This window comes from Melozone crissalis, unplaced genomic scaffold (assembly GCF_028551555.1).
Source record: "Melozone crissalis strain CALT ecotype California unplaced genomic scaffold, PUWL_Pcris_2 ptg000016l_1, whole genome shotgun sequence".
Taxonomy (NCBI): domain Eukaryota; kingdom Metazoa; phylum Chordata; class Aves; order Passeriformes; family Passerellidae; genus Melozone; species Melozone crissalis.
Genome location: NW_026535794.1, coordinates 40,197,409 through 40,219,965, shown reverse-complemented (window position 1 = coordinate 40,219,965; position 22,557 = coordinate 40,197,409). Strand labels below are relative to the sequence as shown.

At 35.2% G+C, this 22,557-nt stretch overlaps 1 protein-coding gene across 1 annotated transcript in view; it reads left to right on the top strand.

Annotated features, from left to right (window-relative positions):
* The window catches only part of NEK10 (NIMA related kinase 10), a 77,506-nt gene extending 55,308 nt beyond the window's left edge, over positions 1 to 22,198 (top strand). Inside the window, 8 exon segments of the mRNA XM_054274059.1 lie at positions 3,233 to 3,313; positions 12,150 to 12,354; positions 14,992 to 15,092; positions 18,076 to 18,188; positions 18,471 to 18,478; positions 20,418 to 20,516; positions 21,996 to 22,048; positions 22,133 to 22,198. Of these exon segments, the coding sequence (XP_054130034.1) occupies positions 3,233 to 3,313; positions 12,150 to 12,354; positions 14,992 to 15,092; positions 18,076 to 18,188; positions 18,471 to 18,478; positions 20,418 to 20,516; positions 21,996 to 22,048; positions 22,133 to 22,198 (726 nt within the window).
* Positions 22,199 to 22,557: the final 359 nt, after the last annotated feature.

Sequence of the window (22,557 nt, the reverse complement as noted above, 5' to 3'; positions counted from 1 at the left end):
AAGTATATCTCAATTTTAGTGTTGATGGTTACCAATGAAGAGATAGGGAAAGTATACAGGATCTGAATGAATACAGAAGTTTTCCTCATGGCTGGGACACAAATTTCCAGAGATGCTTTTGCTCAGTAATAATGGTAGATAAATGCTGGAAAAAAAATGTTTAATTGGTTCATAATTTGAACACTTTTTTGTGGGCGACTTTCTCCTTAGCTTTCCTTTTCAGCTGTGTTCTTTATACAAGAAGGCAGAATTTGTTTCAACAATTTATCTGATGAATTGGGAAACGGAGGTACTAGTTTATAAGGAAAATGTGAAAATACACTGTATCAACTGATGGAGCCTCCAGAGAAATTTGTAAAATACTGGACTCTAGAATCAAGTGTAGGTATGAGCACAGTTCAAATGAATAAGTATCAACTGAATTCCTTTTTCAATGTTTGGGATATTTTGAATATTCCAGTTTCATAGACAGATAAGCATCTGTCTTTCTCCTTATCTGAAAGAAGCCTCTCTGAGACTTCAAGGCATATGAAAGTGATTGTTTCAATGTGTTGGAGTACACTTTTCTCCATGAACTTACAAAAAAATTATGTTATTTATAACCTTGTATCCTTATGTAGGCCATTTTGGTCCCTCTGCTATAGTGAGCAAAAGTGACATTGAATTTGCCTTCCATCCTCTTCTAGCCAGGGTGCTTTTGTTCTTCTAAATCAGCCAGTGTCTTACTAAAAAGAGAAAAAGCAGTACATAATATCCCTTTTAAAAATTATTAGCTATTTTCTAGGTGGAGTAAAACATATCACAGCAAATTTATTTATTATTCTCAGATTAGTAATGAAATACTATAGTTTTCTGTGTTCAAGTGCTTTGTCAATGGGCCAGATTTTTTTTTCTGGACAGGTTATAGCTTTACAGTTTGCATAACTGCTTTAACACTTTAGGATGTGTTCCGCTGATATTTTAAGAGTTTCTCTAGTAGGTCTGTCCATTATTTTCAGGCTGAGGTCTATGGAATTCCATTCAGACATCTCAAACAGGTTTCCTTTCTTAAGGGACAGTGGGATCTGGCACCAGTTGGTATGAGATGTCTTTTTGATCTTTTTTCCCCCCCCTCAACTCCGCCTGATGTACAAGTTATTGTTAACAATGAATCTTTTGAGTATGAGGTTCAATACTGAAAATGTTGAAAGGAGATTTGAGTTTGAAATGTCCATGCAGTTTGACCCTTCTCTGTCTTTGCTTTGATTCCTTTGATATGGAGCAGGAGGACTGTTTCTCTTCAGTAACTTTGCACTGACTGTTCAGGGCACAAGAAGTGTGTTCATGTGTGCCAGGACTGGAGTGCTCTCTTAAAGTCAGCTTGAGAGTCATCGTTAGTGGTTTTCATGCTGTGCTACACTGCAGTCTATTGTGGCATCTTGGACATAACCTCAGCCCAGCCCTGAAGTATAAAATGACCTTTTTCCACCTGAATTTAAAGAGAAAACCTTAACAAGCCATCTCTTGGCTTGTTATAGGTTTGGGACTTGAACAAAGGATGGGGAGGTAGTTGAAGCAGATCATTTTGTAGACAGTGTAGTATATGTAGTATATGTAGCAATGCTCAGGGATACAGTGAAGTTTCTGAGGAGTAATTTTCTAGTGCATTCACTCCTCTGTGTCCTAATAAAGGCAAAATACTTCTTGGGAAAAACTTTGAATGACTGTTGTCCTAGATACAAGACAAATTGTCTTATGCAGATTTGGTAAGAATATAAGTTTTAGGAATGTGTTATCATCTGAAATGACTTTAATATTAAATATACTAATTTGTTTAATCTGATATAAATATATAATTCATCTCTTGTCCACCTTTATCGTGCTTTACTTTGATAGGATGGAGTAAAAAAAATATGAATTTATTTACACACAACAGAAATAACAGAAATAATATGTGAAGATTTGGAACAATAGGAGATCATAAAAAGTCTTCCTTCAAAATATGTTGCATTAAAATAGAAGCAGTAGCAGGGACTGGGGATTTCTATTCATTACAGAAAACTGATAAACATCGACAACCGCAGGGGCAGAATTTTATATGCATCAAATAGCAAACAAGATGCAGCACTTAAATGTTACAAGCAAATAATTTGTATTCAGTGTTTTGGTTTTCTTAGATCTGCTTTGATAATGCTAGCAGCGTTTGGTCATTTCAACCTTTATGTCTCTCTAGCATCACATCTGTATTGCTTTGGCGCAGCCTAGCTTTAGGTAGCGGCGGGGGTCACAAAGATGGATCCTGTGGGAAGCTGCTGGAAGCTTCCACCATGTTTAGCAGAGCAAATCCTGATGGCTGTGAAGATGGACATGATGCTGGCCCAAGCTGGGCCAGTGAGAGAGGCTGGTAACTTCTCTGTGATGACATATTTAAAAAGAAAATCAAAATAAAGTTACAGGTTTTGTTTCTAGTCAGAGAAGAGGAGGAGGTGAGAACATGCGAGGGAAACAACATGGGGACACCCAGGTCAGTGGAGAAGGAGGGGAGGGGAGGAGGTGCTCCAGGTGCCAGAGCCAAAATTCCTCTGCAGGCCCTGGTGATGACCATGGTGAAGCAGCTGTGCCTCTGCAGCCCATGGGGATCCACAGGGGATGCAGAGATCCACCCACAGCCCGTGGAGGAGTGGGTGGATGCCTGGAGGAGGCTGTGATCCAGTGGAAGACCTGATGGAGAGAGAGGGCCCTGGCTTCCAGGCTGGAGCAGCCTGTCCTTGGAGAACTGCACCCCATGAAGAGAGACCCATGCTGCAGCAGTTTTGGGAGGACTGTGTGCCCATGGGAAGGACTCATGTTTGCAGCAGGTGCAGAAGGCTGCTGCTCATGAGAGTGGCCCCACGATGGAGAAGTTCATGGAGAACTGTCTCCCATGGGAGGGACCCCATGACCTCACAGGGGAAGGACTCCTCTCACAGAGCAGCAGAAGAAAATCCCAGTGATGAAATGACCAAAACCCTCATGCCTTGTCTCCTTGCACTGTTAGTGGGAAGGAGGGAGAGGCTGGGGAGGGAATTGTGTTTTAAGGACTTATTTTACCTCTCATTATCCTCCTCTGATCCTGTTAGTAATAAACTTCATTTTGCTACGGAAGTTGCGCCTGATTTGCCCTTGAAATATTTCTCCCGGTCCTTATCTCACTCATGGAGCCTTTGCTAACTTTTCTTTGCTAACTTTTCTTAGTTTTCATTTGTATGTGCAGGTATTTTCTCTGAATGACAATGAGATAGACATAGTGGACAATTCAAGCAGCTCCAGTTCAAGTAATTTGGAAGAGTCTGCTGTTGGTAAGATTCTTCAAGAATGAAATGTACAAAACTTTCTAACGGTGAAGCAGTTGTTTAGTCCAATATATGAGGCTATTTCATGATTTGTCACAAATTCACAATCTGCTGTTACCTAAGTGAAGAAAATCACTGTGCCTCTGTGACAGCCATGTCCAGTTTCATACATTTGGTACCACCAGGACTTTGTGTAGCTTGTCCCCATATTTTGCAGTAGCAACTATGAAAATTGGAATATTACTGAGCTTCTTGAGTAGGAAGATGGTTTTCAATTTAAACATAAGATGACTAATATTGATACGAAACAGATGGAAGAGTGTGAAGAAGAAAGTTGAAAGAGGCAAGCTTTAGCTGTCTGGAAGAATTGACTGAATGGAACTGAAGGAATGTGCAGATTTAATTAGGACAGAATTATGTGGCAAAACACAGCATTAATTCTGCTTATAGTTATTTATGGTAATCAAATTGGAAAACACCAGCTGTGTTGTGTGCAGTAACAGTTTTTTGGGATTATATTTCCGATTTGAAAATTAAAAAAAAATCAACTCAAAAAACAGTAGCACTAACCACTATGAGTTTACTTGCTAGATTGTGAGCTACCATGACCTACCCATTTTATACTAGAGAAAAAAGAGATGGGTGTTAGAGTTAAGCAAAATTTAAGGTTTCCATTAATAAAATATGGGGATGATTTAGAAGTACTTTTAAAAGGTAAAGGGAATGTAGTTGTCTGAAGATTAGAAAATATTATTGCTGCAAATGTCCCAGGCTCCAAAAAACCTAGAATAACATTATTTGTTTGTAATCCTATTTGGTAGCTAGGTTTTATTTCATATTTTGGTCCAGATACTGAAGAGCTCGGATGAGCTCTTATTACAGAAGCCATTAGTGCAGGGCAAATAATGATGTGGTAATTCTATTTAAAATCCATTAAAATGATTTGCTAATTGTAACTGGATAGCCTGCCATTCTGAAGGCTGGAGGACCTGTGGCTAGCCAGCCCTGAGATTATTGTCAAAATTTTCTGTAAAAATAATAATTTTAGAAAGCACTTTTTTGTGGCCCCATTCTTGTGCTAAGAGAGTAACAGGAGAAGATTGCAGGATACAGGGAAGCCTTGAATAACTGTGGGAAGGGGCTGCATAAAATGAAGCCCTTGAGAAAAAGCAGCTTCCAGGGACAAAGTTGTATGCTATGTTCACACTGAAGAATTACACATTGTGTATCTCACAGGAATGCAATTCTTTGTGGGCTAGTTCAGCATTGTGCACAGAAATTTGAAGCGTTTCTGTAGTTTGTAACTCACCACACCCAAAGCATTAGTGGTAATGATTTCCTTGTAGATAATTTTTCTTTGTTAAGATTTTGACTTTAACAAAATATCAGCTTTTCCTAATATTTGAATGTTCCGTGCCATATTGCCATGGTTTTATTTAAATATTTTAAATGGAAAGATTCCCTCAGTTCTTATCAGTCCCAGGAGCTTTAATCAGCATTTCTAGAAGTCATCCATTTTTCTCCTGGCAGAGAGTCTAATTATTATATAGATACTTCAGGATTGCTTTTTCAGGAAAATAACTGCAGTATTACATTCTTAGATCAGCTGTAGTTTCTACTTCATGTTGAAGTCAGTGTTATAGATCAGTTGTAATTAATGCTGGAAAATGTTTCTACTTTTCAGGGGTAAAGAAAAGATAACTTAAAAAAATATAAATTCAGGATAATTGGGTATTGCTTGAGAAATGTTCCATTCATTAATAATAAGAGGGTAACAGAGTTTGAATTATCGGCCATGGTTTTGTCAAGCATGTCAGCATTACAGGTGAAAATGTGGCCAACTTTGATCTAGCTAAATTGGAAATTTCTAAAATGAGAGTTTTAGTTTCAGGTATATTGATGAGGATTGTAAAAGGTTTTGTCTAATCGTGCTGTCATCACATCACTCTCAGAGAAAACGTGATCATTCTAATTTGAAACTAGGGTGGTATTTTGCAAAAAGGTGTGATATGCTGAGCTGTTCAGTAGCACAGACACTGATATGGATTTGTCAGTAATAGGGGGAAGCTTTTTTATAGTCCCATATTGTCATAATATTTTTAATGACTTTGCATACTCAGTGTTTTTCAATTATGCTTTAAAAAAAGAATTATTCTTCTTAGTACAGAACGTATGGACAATGTATTTCTACATGACCAACTCCTTTAACAAGATTGCCAAGTTCAGGATGTGTAGATTCTGGAACAGTTGCTCCTGGTACTTGAAATGATTAATCCTACAGGAACAAAATTCTGCACATTTCAGAAGCATAGAGGCAGCAGTGACAGATGCATTTTTCTTTTCCTGAAGTAATTATAATTTCAAATTATGAAGATTGACAGAGGATAGGGACATACTGAGTCAAAAAACTGTGAAGAATGATGGGATGGTAACAGTTTATTAGTTGAACTTTTTTTCTTGGTTTAAAATTACAAGGTTCCCAACTTTACCTTAACTTAGTCATATTAAAGGATTTTTTCTTTTATTTGGTTTACAGCGTAACCATATCTTCACTTCTGTTGGTAAAACCAAATAGCAGGAAAATATGTTATATGTATTAATGCATAGTAGTCCAGTAGAGCCAGTGTGTCAGCTGGGTGAAAGTTGAAAAATTTACTTTTTGTCTGGGAATGCTCTTTTGGACAATATTTTTTGTTTCCCTTAATTGTGTTCATTTTCATCAACCAGGACAGTGAAGGACATTGAAGGACAATTCTCTGTAAAACCTGCTATTAGAAAACCCTGGTCTAAGGCTTTATTACTCCTAACCTTCCTCGCAATATAGAGGTAGCATGCAATAGATTCTTTTCCGAATTGCTCAGCCTTTTCAAGAGAATAGTAAGTCTCAAAACACAGTCCTGCTGTGCAACTGGATCTTGTTTAAAAGTTTTTCTCTTACCTCATAATTTCATTTATGCTTCCACTATTTGGAGGAATCTCTGCACTTTTATATCTTGTGACCAATAAGCAAAGACACTGATATTCAGGATTCCTTTCCTGTAAGAGTATTCAAAGTTACCATGTAATGAAGACACCACAGATATGCCTGAACCATATTCTAGTGATGTAACTCTTAAAGGGTCTCCTATATCCTTCTTTGAGAAATGCAACTGGTTTACACAGTGCCAGGACTTGAGTATTGTACAGGTAGTGCTCGTATCCAGTTGAATAATTGAGGATTTCTTGAACTAGGATACTTTCAAAATAGGAACTCAGTGTGTTTTATGTAGCAAGTGGTTTGGCTCATCACTTAGGTCATGAATTTAGGTCATCACTTCACTCTAAATTTAACTATTTACTTTCGAGGATAACAACAACACATTATGAAATAAACCCCCATTCACTAATGTAATTTGTTTTCTGGAGCCTGTGATTTGGGCTACATTGCAGACAGCAACCTTATATCTTGAAAGTTCTGTAGTCACAGAGATGAGCCTTTTTTTAAAATTTAGACCAGTTGTATTTGATAGATTTGGCGACTTGAGAAGACATGTCTTCTTTATTAAAATGACTAGATAGTTTGGTATGTTTTTGGAATAAGATTGTCTGACATCTGCTATATATGGTTTTCTGGTTTGTGAGGAGAAAGCTTAGGGAATTTCTTGAAAATTATTATTGCACCAAGAAATCTATCATTTGAGCAATGGACTGTCTGTGAAGAACTTGGGAGACCTTAGTGTTCTGTAGGCTTGCTTTTCATTATTTGTCTAAGATTCAGACTTCTCTTGAGACCTCAGGCTAATGGGATTTTGTTGAAGTCATCAGCCAAGACCTGGTTTTCCTATATAATGCCTGAGTTAAATTTGAAGTATGTTTATGTCAACTTCTGTTGCTGCTCATGGAATCACTGCGAGCAAGAAAAAAAGTAGTTGTTTGCTCTGCAAAACAGCTTAATTAACCCGATTGGGATTGTCCATTCCTGTGTAGTGATTTGAAGGGCAGCTTACTAAGTTACTATTTTTGAATAAATAAAGGTAATTTCACCTTACTCCTGAAAAGATCATTGAGCTGTCATTCAAAAAACCACTCTGCTTCCATTTCATTCAAGGAGATGTACTGAAGTTCTCTGCTAATGCAAAATTTTACTTCTATTTTCCTGCCAGTCTGATCAAACTTGGAGAGGTTTTCAGAGGCTTTGGTTTTTAGATACCATTGAAATGAAAGTTAAATCCAAAGCAAAACTTACTCTCTTCTCAGGTTTTTCTGATCTCATATCATGTAACCAGCTCTTCCCTTGCAATTGCCTGTTTAGGTGCCTGCAAAAGCAGAACACTAAACTTCATATTAAAATGTATTTGTATGATTTTTACTGATGTTGATGCATGTTAAGAAGTTAGAGTCTTAGAAGTTGCTCTAATTACATCAGCTGCTAAAGACCAAAGTAGCAGTCAGAGAAATTATTTATGCCTCATTTAATACTTTTTAAAATGTTCTCAAGGCATCTGCATAGAGCTATTCAGAACAGGGAGGCTGATGAGAATTAAAAGCTTTGGCTTTTTTGTGTCTTTCACATTCTAACAAAAGTGGGCACACAACAGGAAAGAGATGGAAGCTTTGTATTTCATTTTCCTTGAGATTGACTTGAACTGAAAAATACCTTCTTGCAAGCATTTGAACAGAACATATTGCCTTGCTCTTTCTATCCATGTCAAAGGAGTAGCCATGGTAAAAGGAAATATAGCCCAGGAAACCCTGAGCTGAACACCAGGATACACTATGTGCTCCATGACTTACATGAGTCACCTTGCTGCACATCTGTGCTGTTTCTTACTCCCTGACTGGCTCTGTATGATTAGCATAACTCATACACAGAAGACCAGGGATTATGAATAAAGTCATTAGTGTTCCTTGAATACACGTGTACCTTGGGTACACATGTGAGTGTGTTTGTCACAATGATTTTTACATGTTTGAGTCTCCTTGTGTTTAGTCATTAAGTAAATTATTTTCCTGTTTTCATAGTGAGTAACATAATGAGATTCCTCTCTCAGGTCTAGCTGCTCAGTGGGTCTCTAGCATAATAAAAAGCAATAAATATAGGCCTGAAGGGTGTTTGCTATTGTTTAGTGATGTTCACCATCTTTGGCATTTTGTTTTTTAGCATTAATAAGTATTTTCCTAACTTTAGCTTATGAATCAGAAAATATTGCACCTCTGCTGTGTACAGTCAGTGGTGATACAGACTCTTTGGTGTGAAATATCATGCACTTGTAAATACACTCATACGATGGCAGATTAGCAAGTCAAATGTGGTGAGTCATCAAACTGATCAAACAAATTTGGATATGAACCCTTCACTGATAAGAGACCATTTATTTGAAACAGCCAAAGGGTGAAATATTTCAAACCCAATTTTGTAGATGGATACGTGAAAAGGGGGTTGTTTTTTATAAAATTCTAGCAAACATCTGTGTTCACTCTTAGCTTTCTAGCCAAGTGGTTTTAGTTACAGATTTTCTTGCATGCATTCACATAATATATTATGGTATTTGTTATGACAGAGAGTCTGAGGTTGCAACTCAAAATCCTTACCCCAAGCAACATGACTCACATTCACTCAGAGTTTCTACTTTTGTATTTATGTTATTTTGTCTGTGTCCTAAGCAGGTAAAATATCTGTTCCTTGAATAGGCACAATAACATTTTTCTTTTCCTTCACTTTCTAGGCTGTGGGCACTCTCTTTTTCTATTTTTCTGTCTCATTAACAAAGTTAATTGAAGAACTTTTGCTTCTATGAGGGCCTAGTTTATTTGCTGTTATGTAATTTAGGTGCTCTTATCAAATAGTCTTTTGTGCTAGCTAACACAGAATTTTGGTGTCTGTTTTGCTAAGCAAAGTATCAGCAAAGATTAAAATGTTGTTTCTTTCTTGTTTCTTTCTCTTTCATTCTCTCTCTGTTTCCGTGTCTCCTTTTCAGGGAGACAGATTTGGCCTAAAGATGTATAATTTCTTTTGGTTTTAAAGTGAATTCAGTTTGACAGATGAAAGCCTCCTTCAGATTTTTTTTAAAATTTAGAGGATTTCAGAAAAGTAGTAAAAATATTTCAGAGTACAACACAAAAGTATGTTTGAACATGAAAAGATCTAAGACTCAAAAATATGTTTGCTCTGCAGTTGCTCAAGAACTAATATAACTGCTGTAACAAGACCAACAATGGGAAAACAAGTTTGTTTGACATAAAATCTTTTTTTTTTCTTATCTGCTGTTTGAGTGATTAGATGCCTCTGTTCTTGTTTAGAGATAATGTTTATGATGTTACTAGTGTGGGAGAAAAATCTCATGTAGGCAAAGATGCAGGCCTTGTATTAAAATACAATAATTGTATGTGAAAATTGTAAGAGTATTCTAATCTTGCTATTCAGATTTTCAGTTAGCAGAATTATCTTTTCATTAAACATACACTCTACCAAAATGAGATACCAGGGTGGTCTCAAATTACCATCCAAATTACCATCAAAAGAGTGGTTTTACAGGAATGATTTAAGACAAATGCTTAAGACTAATATTTGCTTTAAGGCAATGCTTTCCAAGTGCATGAATAATAGATGTCATCAAACATTAGCTTTCCTTCTACACATTTTTTGGCAGTATGCAATAAATGATTTCAATGTTTACATTCAGTTTTATTGCTGATTAGATGTTGGCCCAATAACTGGTCATACTGCTGTCTTCAAGGCCTTGACTTCAGTAGGATTATTTTAACAGGAAGGTATTGCATGTGTTATTGCATATAGATAGACACCAAATGGAATGGTGGCAGTAAATATCTGGTCAACCTCTAAGAACATGGGCAAATATTCTATCTCCATGTCCAGACTAGAGACAATGTTGTGGCTATAGTGGTAGCAGTACCTGTAACAATTTAATGCAAATCCGGATGCATATTCTGTGAACATCTAGTCAGCCTGTGTTGTTACTTTCTGTAACAATTTTCTGATATAATTTATTAAAATACTTGTCAGGCTGAGATTTTTGTTATGATGCAAGCAATTTTTTGATACATCAAACAGCAACTTGATAGGTGGAGGTTTGGAGCTTGTTTAATGCTGTTTTTTAAAAGTTGTTTTGACAACATGTCTGGGAATAGAAGATATTAACATACATGTTGTACATTTCTTTTAAACAGAAAATAATATTTATGTGTTTGTTTCAAGTATAATTAAACAAAGTTTCAGTGTTTCTGAAAGACAGCCTCAGATAAGGTAGGTGTAATTTATGATTTAAATATAATTGATCATTGTTGCTATCAGTTCCAGCTGGTTGTTTCACAGTGGAACAGTTCCTCAAGTTCCTTGAAACCAAGAAACATGTCCTTGGTTACCTTTGACTTTATTTTACCTCAGCCTAGGACCCCAGTTCTGCTTGAGGATATGTTAGAGGGTGTATGCGCACAAAAGCTTTACATGATAAATAGTTTTAACAATGGACCATGCTACTGAAACTTAAACTGACATCAGTTTATTAGCCAAATTCTGGTTTTATATTTTTAAGCAGATGATTTTCCATAGAAAATGGTGCTTGTGTATTTGATAGTTTAGAGTATGCTGTAGTAGTCTAGAGTAGTACCTTGTCTCTTTGAAATCCTCTGGACTTTCTGTATAAGCATAAACACCCATTTATTGCATTTTGGAGGCCTCATTTCTTCAAAAAGGAAACAAACAGAAGCAGAATAAGTCATGTCATCCTTCTTCTAAAGATCTTCCTTTTTCTTCTGTGTCATCAGTAATATATCAAACACATTCCCGACCATTATTTTTCTGATCACTTTGGCACCACCCTTATGCAGAAATGCTGTCAATTGTTTCTTCATTTCTGCTTTTCTTCCATATCTGGGAAAAAACTCTCAAAATCACTCCTGGCAGCATCTGTTTCCCAAACATTTTTTTCATTTTATCTTTGACTTAGCTAGGTAAGTATTTGTAATGATTGCATTGATTCTTTTGCTGTGTTTCTCCACAGACCCTGTTTGAGTCAAGTGCAATATTTTATTTTTGCCTTCAGAATGCTGCTTAGCATAACACCCATCCAGTCTGTTATTTATCCCTTCCTAACCTTACATGTTCTTCAGTCCTGTTGCAGCCTCCCCATGCTTAAGCGTTGAAGAAAGCATTTTCTTTCTCATTGTAGAAACTCATTACTATACAAATCTCTGCCCCTCACATTATCATCTGCAAAACTATTTCCTTGTCTTGATTTGTAACTACTCCTTGAAACAGTGGTTTTCCCTACTGCTACAAAAATAGATAAAAATTTGGGCTATTGCGGCTGCCATCCATCAGGACATCATGTTTGTTCTTTCAGTTCCCTGATATCTGTGCCCATTTGTTATTGCTTATCTCAGATAGTGAGATCTGCAGGCTGGGAAAGTATTTGTCTAGAGTTTAGAGAAGGATATAGCATTGATACATGTAGACCTGTATTTCTGACATTGAAATATTGCCTTCCTAGTGATGGAATACCAATTTTTTCCCCATTTTACTAGTACTGACCAAGGAAAGAAATTTTTATTTAGTAGAAGTCATTCTATTTTGGGCATGCAGAGTAAACCAGTTTTTAGAAATGGACAGTTGTAAACTAGTGAATTTGGACAGATTTCCTTTAGGTGAAACATGAGAAGGAGTCAAGGAATACTGCTATTTTCTGTACAATCATTGATGCCAAACACAATTAAAACTTGTTTCTTTTTTTAAAAAATGATAGATTATGTTGACAGTTCTGGATAAAGACTGCGATCAGGTAATCTTGTGCTCACAAAAAATTCAAACTTTAACTTACATTAAATCTAATGATTTTCAAGTTTTTGAACATTATTACATTATTCTCCCATTGCATATTGAATGTTTCCTCTTTTATTTCTTCCTCTTTATTGCCTATTGATTTGCTTTTAAGAGTACCTTCACTCACCCAAAGGCCCCACACTAAGAAAATCAAGTGTTTCTTCGTGATGAGATGGCAGTTTCATAGTCTACCAGTTGTAGCTCTTTACAATGTGAATCATCATGGTTTTATTTATAATTGTATTTTTAAATGTTAGAAAAAGAGATAATTACATTTTACATACAAATATCTTATCTGAAGTATCATTAAAGTACTTCTTAAGAGTATGAATTCCAACAGTGAATCAGTAAGATCTCATATTATTTGTCATTATCCCAGCTAAACTTCTGCAGAATGAAATGGGAAATTCTCCTGTAAAATGAATATTTCATACAGCTCTTGCAAATTATCATGTATTTATGCATCATGATTGATGAAACAAATTTTCCATTTGAAGTACTTTTACCGAGAAGCTTCACACCCTGTAAGTTGCTAAGATGTGATTTCAGAATGCATATTGTCTGAGTTAAATAATATTTGAAATAAAATTATTTTGATCAGTTAGGATATTGATCTTCACAAAAAAGTGCTTGTTGTCTGTACTAAGTTCTATTTTACAGCTTTTAATGTAAAAACTGTATTAAGAATTTTAATTATGCAGTACTAATCCAAATTTGATGTCAACCTTCTGTAGTTTCAGTGCTGTTTTCTAAAGGGTGCTCTGTAATAACAATTCAGTTTAAACATAATGTCTGTGTGCTATAATGATCTACAGAAAAATACTTTAGCCTTTGTTGATATTTTCAGTTCTGTGAGTAAATTGAGTGAATCCATTATCTTTTGTCAGTGATGTTTTCCTTTTGGATAAAAGTCTTAAAAGCTTTCGTCAAGTCTTCAGCAGCCTATTCACACATGTACCCTCATCTTCCAAATAATGCTTCTGTATTAAAAAAAACCCCAAAAAACAAAACAAACAAACAAGGAACTTGGAGTGGTTCAGTGTGTGGACTTCATGGGAACTCCTAAAGTCTTTGAAGCACCTAGATACTACAAATAAACATTAAATCTGGTACTCATAGATTTTTAAGTCAAATTGTTGCTGTCATCCTAGAAAAGAGAAAGAGCTACTTCAGCTGAATAACAGAGAAACCTAAATGATATCCTTCTTGGTCTTTGCTGTTTGCTGTTATCATTCTAAACATATTTCTATTCAGAAAAAAATAATTTAATACCTACAAAAGAAAAGGCCCTGACTTATTTACTTTTGGTTTATAATACAAGCCATTGACAGGAAAAGAGGAGACAAATACCACAGAAGAGGGAGCAGTGAAAAAGGGAACATGTCAAAGAAGTGAAGGTTTTATGAGTGTCCTTAACATAACTGAAGATTTTAAGGCAATAATGGCAAGACCACACTGGATTCTTTTGGGCCTTGATCATAACAGTATTGAAACAGTTGGTAGAGAGGTGAAAATTAGGCAAAAAAAACTAAATCAGAATTGTTCTTTGGGTGGCATATATTTTTAGATTATTATAGTATGGCTTCCACTGTCACCTTGAGCAGAACACACTTACATTCTTCTTTAAATGACTCAGAGGAAACGCAAAGCTTTTTATTGTCTTACTGATTATTAAGAGAAGACCTAGGGAAAATATGTCAAACTGAACTTCACTTGGCTTTCTCAAGACATTTGCCAAAATTCAGTGCAACAAAAAACCCCATAAATATCAATGATGTTGTCTTCCTGAGGCTACTAGAAATGTGTCTCCCTGTGGTAGAGAAGGATGTTTATCTGTATTGCTTTATTTCTGTGAGAGCATAGTTCAGATCTGGATGGTCTTTAGACATTAATATTTGTGAATATCTTTCTTCTTATTGAAGTAGCCAGCACAGAAATTCATCAGTAAAAAAGTAGTAGTAGTTCTTTTGTGGACTAGTTAATGTTGGCATTTGGATTTCATCACCCTCTCAGTAGAATTTTAATCTTGACATAAGATCACATTGGGAAAAAAAAAAAGAACATTTTCTGTGGTTGTAAATTTATACATCAGACTTGATGATCCTCAGGGTGTTTCTGTGAGAGTAAATGTTAGAATATCTAAATTAGTCTCTGAAGTGTAGTTTAGAGAAAATTGTATTTAGGAGAGGTACAGGGCTGCTGGCTGAAGTTCAATACTTTGGCCAAAGCTCTTTGCTTAGCTCCCAGGTCTAATGGTCAACGTGGAAAGATTATTTTGTGAACTAATGTTCTTCTGTGATCCACTAAGTGTTTTATAGTGGAAGCCTGCTGATAAACTTTTATTTAATCTCCGAGCCTGACAATGTGTATGACTTCAATATACAAGATTAAAAATCCTAAACAATAGATTTACCTCATTGAAATATTCCACATCAGACATATTATTATAATGCTTAGGGTAGAATGAAAATAAATTCAATAACATCAAAATATATGAAAAAATATGTTTTGTTAGTCTATGTAAAAAAAATCAGTTAAGAAAATTATGTTTCTCATATATTTATCCTTTTGAATAAGTATGACAAAATTTTAACAATTGTTGAGGTACATTAATACTGCTTCTGTCATGGAGTAATTTAGTGATTCAGAGAAAGGGATTTTCTTTTGAAACACATTGTCACTTATATTGTCTAAATTTTTAACATTTTAGATTATCCTTTTTTTGTTCCCAGAATTATTGGAAAAACAAGTCAAACATTTCAACTTGGTATTTACAGCTGCGAGTTTTAAACATTCTATGCTATTAATGTGCTAAGGCAACAAAATGAGCTTCCCTCCTGATTTTTCTCTTGCCATCTACAGCATTGGCAAGAATTGCTGTATCACAAGGAAAGGTGCATCGGATCAGTGACCCTGTTCAGCAGATTCTTGTTCAGCTGCACAAAATTATCTTCAGCACTAAAGTATGCATTACTGTTGCTTTTGACATTCTGTACTTTTTAGTCATTTGCTGTTGTCAAAATGATGTTACTGCAAAGTGCTGCTAATTTAGTTACTGTTCTTTAAAAACAACAGAACTTGACATTTTTGCAGATGGCAGGATGCTTTAAAAATATATCATTAAAATAAAGACTAACTTTGAATATTAGTATGTGGAGGATGGCAATAATTGAGTCATATAAAAAAAAAGCTGTAGCTCACCTCAGAAAAATGGATTGTACAGTAAAGTATTTTTACAACATTCTGTCATACCAGCAATATGACTACTTAAGGTGACAATATCATATACTGACATGGAGAGTTAATGAAATGCTTTCTTCTGTGGTAATAGTTTTGATAATTTTAAGTTGTATTTTAATTATCAGTACATAGCAATGCTCTCTTGGGAGTTTTAGTGCAATAGATGAAATCCTGAACATGTTAACTTTTTGAAATGTCGGATATTTTTCAAATTTAAGACTTATTTTAAAATTAAGTCCAACTTCATACTGAGAGTTGAAGTTATTTCATTTTGATTCCAAAACAAAAATGGAGCAGAGCTGATACAAAATCTGCCTTGAATTCTCACATAAAAATGTGATTGGAACCTTTTTATTCTGCGGAAGGATGGCTACCATGCAGCTATTTGAAACATTTGCTATTATTAGAGAAACAGATTTTTATTTTTCAAAATGAAGTTTACATTTGGGACATGATGTTTATCACCTCAGGGCTTTTGAGATTTATCAACCAAATTTGTTTGGTTTTGTTTAGAACAGAATAATTTAACTGAACTTGGGTGTGCTTTACATGTCTCCCTTTTGTTTTCTTTTTTCTTTCCTTTTAATTGTCAAGCTTATCAAAACAGGTAATACAAGAACTAAATTATCAGAGACAAAAGAAACAAACATTATTTAAGACAATTGGAAATTATATCCTTCTCCTATCAGGAGAAATGAGGCAGTTCAGTTTTTACATGGTATTTTAGGAGCATGTCCAAGGTGCTCATTAGTTCTATCCTATCCTTTCTGTTGAAGGAGGTTTTCTCAAGTGGCTTACTAATTAGTATGAGTTATTGTAATGTGGATACTCAAGAACTGAGAACTAACAGCAGCTCAAAAACTGGCTCAGAATTGACCACTGAAGCAGTAGCACCAGCTTTTCTCTGATTTCAGAGAAACCAAAATCCATACCTGTACTTGTTTACTATGTTCCACATGCCTCCCTTGCACTTGTTTATGTTTTTACAAATCTGAGGTCGAGTATTTTTTATAATACACAGCTGTTTTCTCAAACTGTTACATATTCCAGTTGACAGTTCTAAACTGAAGTTTGCAAGGAGGAGTTCTTGCCTGTTAGTTCTTGGCTGCCAGCAGCCTTCCCTGTTTCCATGGGAACAAGAATCAGAGTGATCTCTGGAAAACAATGTAAGAGAAAGCTTTTTAAAAAGCATTATGTAAATCCTTGGCTCTATTTTTTTTTTTTTTTTTTTTTTTTACTGATCTGACAACTGATTTGATTAAAACAAAAGCTAAAATTGAACACTAGTGCCTGAGGCAACTCCAAGTTTCTCAAGCACTGGACTTATTCTGAAGCAGAAATGGTAAAGAAAATCCCAGTATCCCCATGGTACATTAACTACACACTGCAGTGGTATGTAATCCATAGAATATGTTGTCAGCCTTTCCTAGGGCATCATTTTTTTACTCTCTCATAGGCTAAGGAACATTCAACTTCTGACTTAAAGCAAATGTATAAGGCCTTATCTCTATGAGAAAAGAGTAGTATCTGTCTGTGAGAAAAAAAAAAATCTCTGCATGCCAACAGCTGTCTGGAGAAGTCTTTTGTGCTTAGCATGTGACATTGATCCCTGGTTTGTTAGAGCAAATCAGGACTCCTGTGAGGCCAATAAAACCATTCTGGATTTATTGCTGTCTAAGAGCAGTAATTTGTTCCAGTGGGATAAATGTCTCTATGATGTCTCCTATGGCAGGGTTTGAATGTGAATCATTAGGGGTCAACCCCTCCCTAAGTAGTCAAAAAGCTTCCTGAATTCAGTTGAGTGGTACTTCATGAATTCACATCAATGAAATTATTATAAAGTGTGTACGAAATGGGAGAAAATCATAGTTTTTCAACTATGCAGAAGCAACAGAGAAGATAAATTCAAAAGGGTAGTAACATACCATAGAATTGTTGTCAGACTGGGTTGATGTCATTGCAGTTACCAATGCTGAAACTGTACATTTGCTGTTGGAACATAAAAATTATTTTAAAGGAAAAAATATTTTAAAGTCTTTATTGAAGACTTTAAGTGCATTATTTGTGGGGGTTTTGTTTGGGTTTTTGTTGTTTTTCTAAATATAAGTGAAAGATGTGTTCTTTTTCAACCAAAAGGATACAGGAAGAAAAAGTATATAAAACTAGTTATGCTTCATAAACAAGTGAAAGGTAAATTACCCCCCTCAGGAAGCTTAGAGCAAAAGGGATGTTCTGAATTGTATGAAGACCCTTGAGGACATTAAAAGAGGCCATTGAAGCCGTTCTATGCACATTCAAGGAAGGTCTAAATTTCTTCATTAATTTCAGATGAAGAGATTCATTATAGCCAACATGAAATCTAAGGCAATGTTCTATGTGCTTCATCTGTACAAAAATGTCCCAAACACTGGCACTTTGATCAGGGAGGCAAATCTGGTATTACCAGTGTTAGGCTAATAAAGATGGTTACCTTCAAGACTAGAGGAACTGAGTTCATGGTAAGCTAAGCCTAACAGAATGGGCAAACAAAGGAGCCTTATTCTAATATGTCACTAAATCAAGTCTTACACTGTTGTTTATCACCATGTCATTAGATATCCATGTTTTTTAGGGTAGCTATGTTTCTCCGTAATGGCACTTCTGAATGGGTCCTTTTCATGGCAGGTGTAACTGAATGGTGAAAGTGCATTTCTTTGTCTCACGTAGCTTCCTCCTGCTTTGCAATGCAACTTGGAAAGGAGAATCGTTGAGAGATTCAAGAAGTCCCTTTGCAGTCAGAAGAGCAACCCTTGTAAACTGGAATCAGAAATCAAAAAGGTGTGGTACACCATTTACTACTTTTGTTCAAGTTTGTCTCTCTTTCCATTCAGTTGTGCTATTGATATCAGTATCAGAAAAATGTAAGTGTAAGAATCCATTTTCAAAAGGAAATATTTTAAATATTCTCCAGCTATCCTATATTTGGAAAATATGGAGTCTCCTTAAGTAAGAAATTTTTGCAGGATGGTTTCAGGTTTGTATCTTGTCATTAGAACTCTTTCTGTAAATGGTAAGGACCTGCTAACTCCTAAGACACAAACCCAGATTTCATCTCATCAGAGCTCAAAAAGTCAAGAGGAAGGGTAACATAACTAGAGATTATATAAGCTCTTAAGTTATACAAGCTCCGCTTGATTTGATTTGTTAATAGTTCCTTAATATTTTTCTTATTTTGGACTGTATTCCTACTTAAACCATTAATCTTAAGAGAACAGTGTCCCAGAGTACCTTAAATATAACATACCTTGTCCTGCTGTTGCACAGTGTGTCAGCAACATTTTAGTGTCATCAATTTAAAAGTACTGCAGATTTGTAAGAATGAAAAAGCATTCTTGCTTGTTTTCCAGTGACATGCTGGATGCTTTCCAACAGAGAAAGATCTAATTACTAATATCAGAATTTCTAAATGTTCCTTCACAATCTCCTGAGAGGACTGCAATCAGCAAAGGATTTGAACTTTACTTCCTTGGCATCTGTGTACTGTGGGATACTGAAGCTAAGATGTTTCATTTATGACTTGATGATAAAGTAGTTATTAGTTTTATTATTGTACCTAAAATTTGATGACTAAGGTGACTTATTATCATTCACATAGTTCTCCCTCTGTAACTTAATTTGATTATCACCTACTTCCACTAAATTATGGAATCTTCTGTGTAATTGTTTGCTGTGAAACAGACTCATCCCAAATTCTGGATCCTTCCTTTGCTTTTGTAATAATTAACCTGAGGTGCTAAAACTTCCTGGAAGGTGGCACATTGGTAGTACATTAGATGCTTCTAAGGATGCTTCTTTCTGAGCTATCAGTTTCATGCTGTCCTGTTAAGTTGTAATTTGTATTAAATATTCCAGAATTTCAGCCATAACATTAAATCAAAGAAATACCTGCTCATTGTGTATTGAGTTGATGTTTTCAGAAACAAATGCCCAAAAATATGGTAAGAAAAAGGAAGTGTTTATTATAAAATTAACTTAATTTTCAGGTGTTCAGAAATAAAGAAAATTATTTGTAAATGTTATCAACTGTAAAATTGTGTTAGCTTCAAAACTATTGGACTTTAACCTGTAGAAAAGGGAATAAATACTTTATTTAGAAAGTAAATGGTAGTAAATTGAAAATGCTTGAAACATTGAATACAATTCTGGGCATTCTACCTTGAAGGAAAGATCATTTGGAGGTAATGGGAAGAACCTAAATAGAGAAAGGAATGATGTTGAACTCTTACAGCAAATGTTGTTATGAGGTTTTACAATTTCTGGAAATAAAATTTTAAAATAATGGGGTTTTAACTACATCAAGTTAGAAAACCTAATAAGAATTACAGACAAAAAGATTCCTCCATAAATCTGTGGTGGGGTAAAGGTCTTCCAACAACAGAGATTCTTCTGTTTCTGTAACTGTAAAAGTTATCATGTTGCAGAAATGCATAACTGAGATTTCTCTCCCATACACAAAAGTGGTCCTGTTAGAGTTGTTACCTTGTTACCTGTAGATATTTTCAAAACTAGATGCTTTTAAGTTTAATGTCAGTATCATTGCTCATATAATCAAGTAGCTGAACTGACTTTCAGATTTCAAAAGTGCTGGAATTCCTCTAATGGGAATTATGCCACTTGAATATCAGCTAACAATTTCGCTTGAAGCCACAATTTTAAAAACCAGAGTCCTAAGCTGCTTCTCTCATAGGTTCAAGAGAACACACTTTCCTTTTTATCTTCACACAGATGTATAGTTTGTGACATTTTTTCAGATAATCTGAAAAATCCAGTGTTTTATACTAAGTGCAGCTTGCAATGTTCAGTGTTTCTGGAGAGAAAAAGGTAGAATGTTCGTAATCATGTTCACCACTTTTTCATTAATCTCAAAAGTACTGAAATTTCTTTTGACTTCTGATTGCACTGGGAAACATAAGTGTAAACTGCCTCCCAGAAGTCTGAAGTTTTGGCAAATGAGAAGGAGGAACTTTTCAGGTGTCTTTATTTGTTTGGTCTCTTTTCTTTTTCCCTAGATGCTGCTGAATTGATTGAACCCAATATCTTCACAACAGATTGGCATGGGGTTCATCTTTCTTCAGGTGGAAATATGCTGCTGCCAGATGATAGAAAAGGTAAGTGAAGCATCATAATCTTTGGTAGTGGCATATATTTTTCTAATAAAAGGTATAGTATCAATGTATATTTTTCTAATAAAATGTATGGTATCAAAGCAGAAGGACTTGCTACTCTAAGATCAGCCTTTAAAGATAATAAAGTTATGTTGACCATACTGATTTTCTAGGGGGGGTTATTGGTTTTTGGTTTGGAGTTCTTGGTTGGTTGGGTTTTGTTTTCTTCAATTCCTGGTAAGATACACAGTTCAGCACTGCTGGAACTTTCTACTGATTGAAGAGAGTACACTTTGAAATTATAAAGAAATATCACAGATACAAATAGTTCATGATTCATCCATGAAAGTTAATAGAAATGTTTGTAACTGAAAATATCATATTAAGGACTTACCTGTCCTTGTGTATGACTTTTAAATCAACTATGTTTAAACCCTTATGTTGTTCTTTTGTCATGTTTGAAACAGTTGTAATTGGTTGATTTAATTACATAGATCAAACCATACGAACTTGAGGAGGGAAAAATGCACACATGCATATATATATATATATGCATATATATATATGTGTGTGTGTATATATATATGTATATATATGTATATATACTTTAGAAAATATATCTATATATGTGTCAATTCTACTTTGACTAGTGATACTCAGCTAGACAAATCATACACACCATGTAAAATCAAACCTGCCTGCTGTGGTGTCACCCAGGGTGGGGAACTACAATTCCTGGTTCAGAGACGTTTTACATCATGTGGTTTTTTTGTGCAGTAGACATAAGGGAAATGTGCTGCCTGTATTTTGGTAATTGTCCCAATTACATTCTTTTAAATACAGAAAAAACTGTTGCAATCCATGGACTAGCAAATACAGTAACATTAAAATCTGTGGCACCAGAAAGAAGAGTGAAAAACTTTAATTTTGATGGTCTTTGTGTTGAAAATAGTGTATCTGTTCCACAGCCCTTTGCAAAAACCAGAATTAATACTAGGTGTCAAGGGTGACATTGGAGTAGGAAATTAGTTCCTAACAATCTCTTTAAATATGAGCATTATTTTGTTCCTGGAGACGATAATGCAATTTGTTGATATGCTCATTATCTGTAATTTTTGAATCTCTTAACCTGCAGACAGTACTTTTGTCCTCACAAATTGCTGCTGGCTGTGTGCCCTTTCCACTGTAAATTTCCTCTGTAAGTGGGAAAAAATATGAAAGTTGCATTTCTGAGTTCTGTTACATTAAGTCTTTAAATTATTTTTCATTGATTAGAATATTTCCATAGTGCATGTGCACCAAATGTTCATATCATGCCATAAAATGACCCCACCTTTTCAGGGGGTCATTATGCTCAGTGAGAGTTACTGATCATGAAGCTTCTGGCTTGTCATTGTGTTTGAAGTGGAATTGCTAAGAAACTGATAAGGGAGCACAGATTCCAAATTCAGTAGTATAACATTACTTGCCTTTTACTTGAAGGCATTCTTGACACTTCTGGCATGGCAGAAGGGATGACATATGAGCAGTTGCAGGTAAGCTGTATATTTACCTATATGTATTCATTTATTACTCTTAATGAGTATAATTCATTGAAATTAAGTTCTTTTGTGTTGTACACTCTAATTGAAGAGGTTCTAGAGGAAAGTGGTTATTACAGTTTCGCTTCTTACGGGTCAGTCTAGTCAATTTAAAAAGAAAAGGTTAATTATGAAGTGCTAAACCCAAATGTATCATCTTCCTGTTTATGTGACTGCAATTCACTTTAAACTTGGTGCAGTATGTGGTTTATTATAATACATGGATGCATGGACTGGAAGAAATGTGTTTGGAATACGTTAGCTAATATAAGCAGCTTTTTTTGACCACATCTGTTTTCTTCATTCAGGTGAAAGAGTCGTACAAGTGTGGCAGCAATTTCCTCACATTTTTTCCCACATAAACTCACATTTAAACAAAAGGTTAATTACATAGAAGAATATTTTATTTTAACGCACTGCCATTACAGGATTTAAAGAACAAAGCTGATATCTTTAGCAAAATA